The 4,938-nt window shown below is 42.2% G+C and overlaps 2 protein-coding genes across 2 annotated transcripts; one reads left to right on the top strand and one right to left on the bottom strand.

Annotated features, from left to right (window-relative positions):
* Positions 1-441: 441 nt before the first annotated feature.
* LOC129775697 (queuine tRNA-ribosyltransferase catalytic subunit) lies at positions 442-3,037 on the top strand. The gene is made up of 3 exons (XM_055780721.1): positions 442-836; positions 911-1,813; positions 1,873-3,037. Exons 1-3 carry the CDS (start codon positions 549-551, stop codon positions 2,017-2,019), a joined length of 1,338 nt encoding a protein of 445 aa, XP_055636696.1. The 5' UTR covers positions 442-548; the 3' UTR covers positions 2,020-3,037.
* On the bottom strand, positions 2,032-3,041 carry LOC129779386 (coiled-coil domain-containing protein 25). The gene is made up of 3 exons (XM_055786825.1): positions 2,809-3,041; positions 2,641-2,732; positions 2,032-2,577 (listed from the first exon to the last, which is right to left on the bottom strand). Exons 1-3 carry the CDS (start codon positions 2,879-2,881, stop codon positions 2,116-2,118), a joined length of 627 nt encoding a protein of 208 aa, XP_055642800.1. The 5' UTR covers positions 2,882-3,041; the 3' UTR covers positions 2,032-2,115.
* Positions 3,042-4,938: the final 1,897 nt, after the last annotated feature.

Below are 4,938 nucleotides of genomic sequence, written 5' to 3'. Positions count from 1 at the left end.
CTCTCGAATAAAAAATGCAATAAAAAGTTTGTTCACATTTTCGAGTTAAGCCCTTTCGACATGTTGATCTAGAAATCTGGATCAACATGTCAAAAGGGTCTATCTTCTTTGATCGATTCTCTTCATCTACATTCTCTTTAATTAATAACTCAGCAGTAACAGGATTTCCTGATGTGTTCGACGACAAGAAGTGTGAAAGGGGACCTCGTTTATCAAACTACATGGCAAAACTGGAGCAAAATCTGTCTGAAAGGCCGTGGTTATCGAAAGAGAAAGACGGTGAAGAGAATCGATCAAAGAAGATAGACCATTTTGACATGTTGATCTAGAAATTATTTGTATTCGCTGTTTTAATGTATGCATCCCTCGTCTTATGTGAGCCGTATCCTTTACAGTTGGTTCGTGAAATACTCATGAAACGTCAAAAATGTAATGAATTTTTCGAGTATCATTCGTCTCTGTTTTATTTACCTACAATTCTGTTCTAATCCTCCATACAACATATGGTTCACGCGAACACGCATTGATGTTGAATCCGGTGCTATTGCATGGCACATTCACAACTCTTTCGACAGACTGCCTCAGCTATAGGATATGTTACTCTCTTCCGGCATAGAACAATTTGCTGCCCAACTACTCGATTTCAATCCAACAAACCAAACTTCGTGTATACGGAACCCACGATGAGTGACGGCACAAGTTCAGCGGAAGAACGCGGCCCACCCCTCCAGTATCGGTTGGTGGCAAAATGCTCTCAAACCAAAGCCCGCGTCGGTGTGATGTCATTGAGACATAGCAACGTTGACACTCCGGTATTTATGCCGGTTGGAACACAGGTAAACTCTTTGTGTTTTGTTTAGATGGAAGTAGAAACTGAATAATAATCAGTGTGTTTGTGTGTTGATTATAGGGTACACTGAAAGGATTGCTTCCGGACCAGATACTCTCACTTGGGTGTCAGATCATGCTGGGAAACACGTATCATTTGGGAATGCGGCCAGGGACGGACATACTCGAGAAGGCCGGTGGATTGCATAAATTCATGGGCTGGCCGCGGGCACTTCTGACGGATTCCGGTGGCTTCCAGATGGTGTCGTTGCTCGAGCTGGCAGAAATAACGGAAGAAGGTGTTAAATTTCAGTCACCTTATGACAAAAGCGAATGTATGTTGACGCCGGAGCGGTCGATGCAGATTCAGAATGCGATCGGTGCCGATATAATGATGCAACTAGATGATGTGGTCAAAACAACTACCACTGGTCCGAGAGTGGAAGAGGCGATGCATCGGACGATCCGGTGGCTCGATCGGAGTATAGCGGCTCATGGGCGGGATGATGAGCAAAGCATTTTTCCAATTGTGCAAGGTGGCTTACAGCCCGAGCTGCGAAAGGTTTGCGCTGCGGAACTTACCAAACGGTGCACCCGAGGATTCGCCGTGGGAGGACTCAGTGGTGGAGAGAGCAAGGACGAATTCTGGCAAACTGTGCATCTTTGTACGGACCTTTTGCCAGAGGATAAACCACGGTATCTTATGGGCGTTGGATTTGCTGCTGATTTGGTGGTTTGCGTGGCTCTGGGAATCGATATGTTCGATTGTGTGTTCCCTACGCGAACGGCTCGTTTTGGCTGTGCACTCACTCGCCAGGGTCAGCTCAACCTGAAGCAACATTGCTTCAAAATGGATATGAGGCCAATAGACCAAAATTGTGACTGCTCAACATGCAAGACGTATACCAGGTCGTACTTGCATCATATTGTAACGGTAGAACCGGTGGCGTGCAGTATCCTTAGCATTCACAATGTTGCGTTTCAGGTAGGTATCAAAACATTACATAGCTCGAAAGCGCTGAGTAAATTTGCTTTGAATTGCAGCTCAAGCTTATGAACGATATTAGGGAAAGTATTAAATCGGACACCTACCCAGAATTCATCCAAACGTACATGAAAGAACGCTTCCCAGATGACAATGTACCCCAGTGGATAAAGGACGCTCTTGCCGCGGTAAACGTGCAAGTTTAAAGCAAACAAGGATTGTTAACGATACTAGCCTCCTTAGGAGGGCTAGCTGAAATAGTTTATTTCTTACCACATAACGGTATCATTATGGTCATAAATTTACATAAATTCATCCGAATCATTTCCTGCATCATAGTTGGTAGTCATGTTTTCTGTTTTCATCAGTGAGTTGTAGCTTCTCAATTCGGCTTCCTCTCTGCGCCGCTTTTCCTCTTCCTTTTCCTTCTCGCGAACCGATCGATCCAATCGTTTCTTGTCCGCTCGCTCGGCGGCGTCTCGTTTTTCTCGTTCCGCGCGGAAGTCCGGATGTTCCTCGCGTTTTGTTTTATTCAGCCGGTTCACTATGTCGTTACTACGCTTCTCGATGCGCATCTTTCGCACCTCCTTATCCTTGAAGAAGGATACCTGGCCAACTTCCATGGCAGGTGTTTTCTTGAGATTCTCCCACATAGTGTACACGATGTCAATGTTGTTCATTTTGTTTCCGGTAATACTGTTGGCCTTGACCAGTTGGCAGGCATCTTCCAAAACTGCCGTAGGAATGTCGTCCAATGTTTGTCCCTGCGGTATATAAATTTAACAAAAACCGTTGTATAGCGCTGTGAAATAAAAATCATCACTTACCGGTGCTAATCGCAAATAAACGTGGGCCGACGACACTTTGTCTACATGGAACCAAACATCTTCTGGCCATCCCCATTTAATGAGATCCTCATCTGGAAAGAAGGAAACACAAATCGTACATAAATCTTTACCATTTCTTTTGTGATTCATGGCAACCGAAAAACTTACTTTCATACTTATCGAGACCCATGAAGAGGGTCACCGGCGGTTGAACAACATTGCTGGTGAAATAGAATACCATCTCTTTTCAAAAAGGGAGACCGATATTCTTTGAGTCTCTGGATGGCACCAGGTATCGGCGAAAGGTTTATCCTTGTTTTTTAATTGCTATCCTACCAAGTTCAGTCTTCGACGTCGCCTTTTCACATGCTACGAAATATTTTAACAAAACGTCAAAGATTGATCATGAAAAATTCAATGTCAAACAAGCCGGATTCGAATCGGTTGGGTTTTAGCAGGGGTGCCAGATTTTACGGATATGTTTGTAAACTTACCGACGTTTTATTTTTGTTACAGACTTTTTGCAATTACACATTTTCACAGACGTTTTGTAATTCTGAGAAACAGAAATAAAAGACTCGTTCCATGCCCATTCTACATTGTTGTACCAAATCGGTCCCAGCAAATGGTGTCGACAACGGTACCGATATCGTGCCATTTTGCAATGATTTTGTCGATCGAGTTGCCAACCAATTACGAGCCAAGCCTGTGCCAATCTGTCACCGCGTCGACCGATTGGAAAACTGATCGACCCTTATGGCGGGTTTACATTAGGGAGATCTATAGCTATAGATGGATTTACTCACGTGAAAATAGGTGTAAACGGGTGAGAACAAATATGATACACTTATTCGAGGTATATATAACTTGAATAAATTCAGCATATGTAAACGCTTGCGAATTTCTCACTGCTGAGAAATCACTAAAGTTGGATGCAGTTCTTCTTCAGGTGAATAAATTCACCGAAAATATGAATATATTCATTATAGAAGTTCACGCTAGTGTAAACGGTTGATGCGATTTCTATAAATCTCATCATATTTGTTCACATGAATATATCACTAGTCTAAACCCACCCTTATTATGGCTCTATTTTCATTTGAGAAAAATGAAACAAAAAATAAAATTTATGTTGTTTACTGATCTTTATTATTTCCATACATTAATACAGTTATATTATTTTAAATCATCGGATATTTGGTTGCAATCAGCTCAACTATCGTTATCGCATTCTGCAATACTTGGCCTCGACAACATTAATAGTTGAGACGGTAGAGTTTGTTTCTGAAATAATTTCACAAAATTAATAACATGAAAATAAATTATTCCCATCCGTTCTTACGAGTATTGAGCTTCAATGTTCTTGATGAAGTTATTGTTGGGTTATCGGGTGCGCTACAGTTTAATGATTCCACCAGTCAGTTCATGTTTATAATCACGACGTTCGATTGCCAGCCGTATGGCACGAATATCGTTATCTCTCTCTATCTACCGTCACCGCCCATCTCACTATGGCTGATGTCACATTAGGCGGATTCGCCGCCGCGGATATCGCGACGGTTTTTTCTCGATATGAGTTCGCTTCCAAAACCGCCCCGCTCTGTGTGACATGGTTCATTCACAATACACTGTAGATCCTCCGCTGCGGTTTTACTCGCGGAATCCGCGGCGGCGAATGTGACATCAGCCTATCTCTCTGCTGAAAAAGTTCATCATCGACATCACGATATGTCAGATGGTGGTAAATTGGTAATTCGCGATGACAGTGGCAAGGTGTCGACGTCTGGTGGCGACTTCAAATTAGGGCCATAATTTGGGTCCTAAACTCGTTGGTGTAATCTCTATCAGATTAGAAGACACGAAGCCGGTTTTTAAATTTTAAAATTTGAATGAAAATTTTCACATCATGTTAATTATTTACTTGAAAATAAATAAATAGAATACTAATTTGATATAGAAAAGCTAATTTTTATTCATAGTTTTATATTTTGAAAACGTTCATTCCAACTAAAAATCAGCTATTCTTTGACGCTCCCCTAAACTAGTAAACGAAGCTCAATGCCGTCAACGCGGATCGCTGTTTTGGAGAAAACAAATACTTTTGACGTTGGAGATGTTGGCACTAAAAACATGGCGGGTGCCATACAGCTGTCGATTGCACATCACTGATATGCCGGGTCATCCATCGTCTCCACCGATGGTGTCATTCATTCAATACATCATCGGCCTACGAAAACTCGACACTCTTTCGAAATGGTTTTCCTGCCACCACCATATTTTTGCAATCACAGATGTTTC

The sequence above is a fragment of the Toxorhynchites rutilus genome, chromosome 3 (assembly GCF_029784135.1).
Source record: "Toxorhynchites rutilus septentrionalis strain SRP chromosome 3, ASM2978413v1, whole genome shotgun sequence".
Classification (NCBI taxonomy): domain Eukaryota; kingdom Metazoa; phylum Arthropoda; class Insecta; order Diptera; family Culicidae; genus Toxorhynchites; species Toxorhynchites rutilus.
Note: the sequence above shows the minus strand (reverse complement) of the source record. Positions and strands in the feature narration are given on the sequence as shown.

What these genes read in the sequence shown, in the direction of transcription:
- LOC129779386 (XM_055786825.1), bottom strand. Translation starts at nt 2,881, where the DNA reads ATGGTATTCTATTTCACCAGCAATGTTGTTCAACCGCCGGTGACCCTC. An exon ending in GGGTCTCGATAAGTATGAAA is followed by an intron (nt 2,733 to 2,808) that starts GTAAGTTTTTCG and finishes CCTTCTTTCCAG; the next exon opens with ATGAGGATCTCATTAAATGG. An exon ending in TTTATTTGCGATTAGCACCG is followed by an intron (nt 2,578 to 2,640) that starts GTAAGTGATGAT and finishes TATATACCGCAG; the next exon opens with GGACAAACATTGGACGACAT.
- LOC129775697 (XM_055780721.1), top strand. Translation starts at nt 549, where the DNA reads ATGGCACATTCACAACTCTTTCGACAGACTGCCTCAGCTATAGGATAT. An exon ending in TTATGCCGGTTGGAACACAG is followed by an intron (nt 837 to 910) that starts GTAAACTCTTTG and finishes TGTTGATTATAG; the next exon opens with GGTACACTGAAAGGATTGCT. An exon ending in TTCACAATGTTGCGTTTCAG is followed by an intron (nt 1,814 to 1,872) that starts GTAGGTATCAAA and finishes TTTGAATTGCAG; the next exon opens with CTCAAGCTTATGAACGATAT.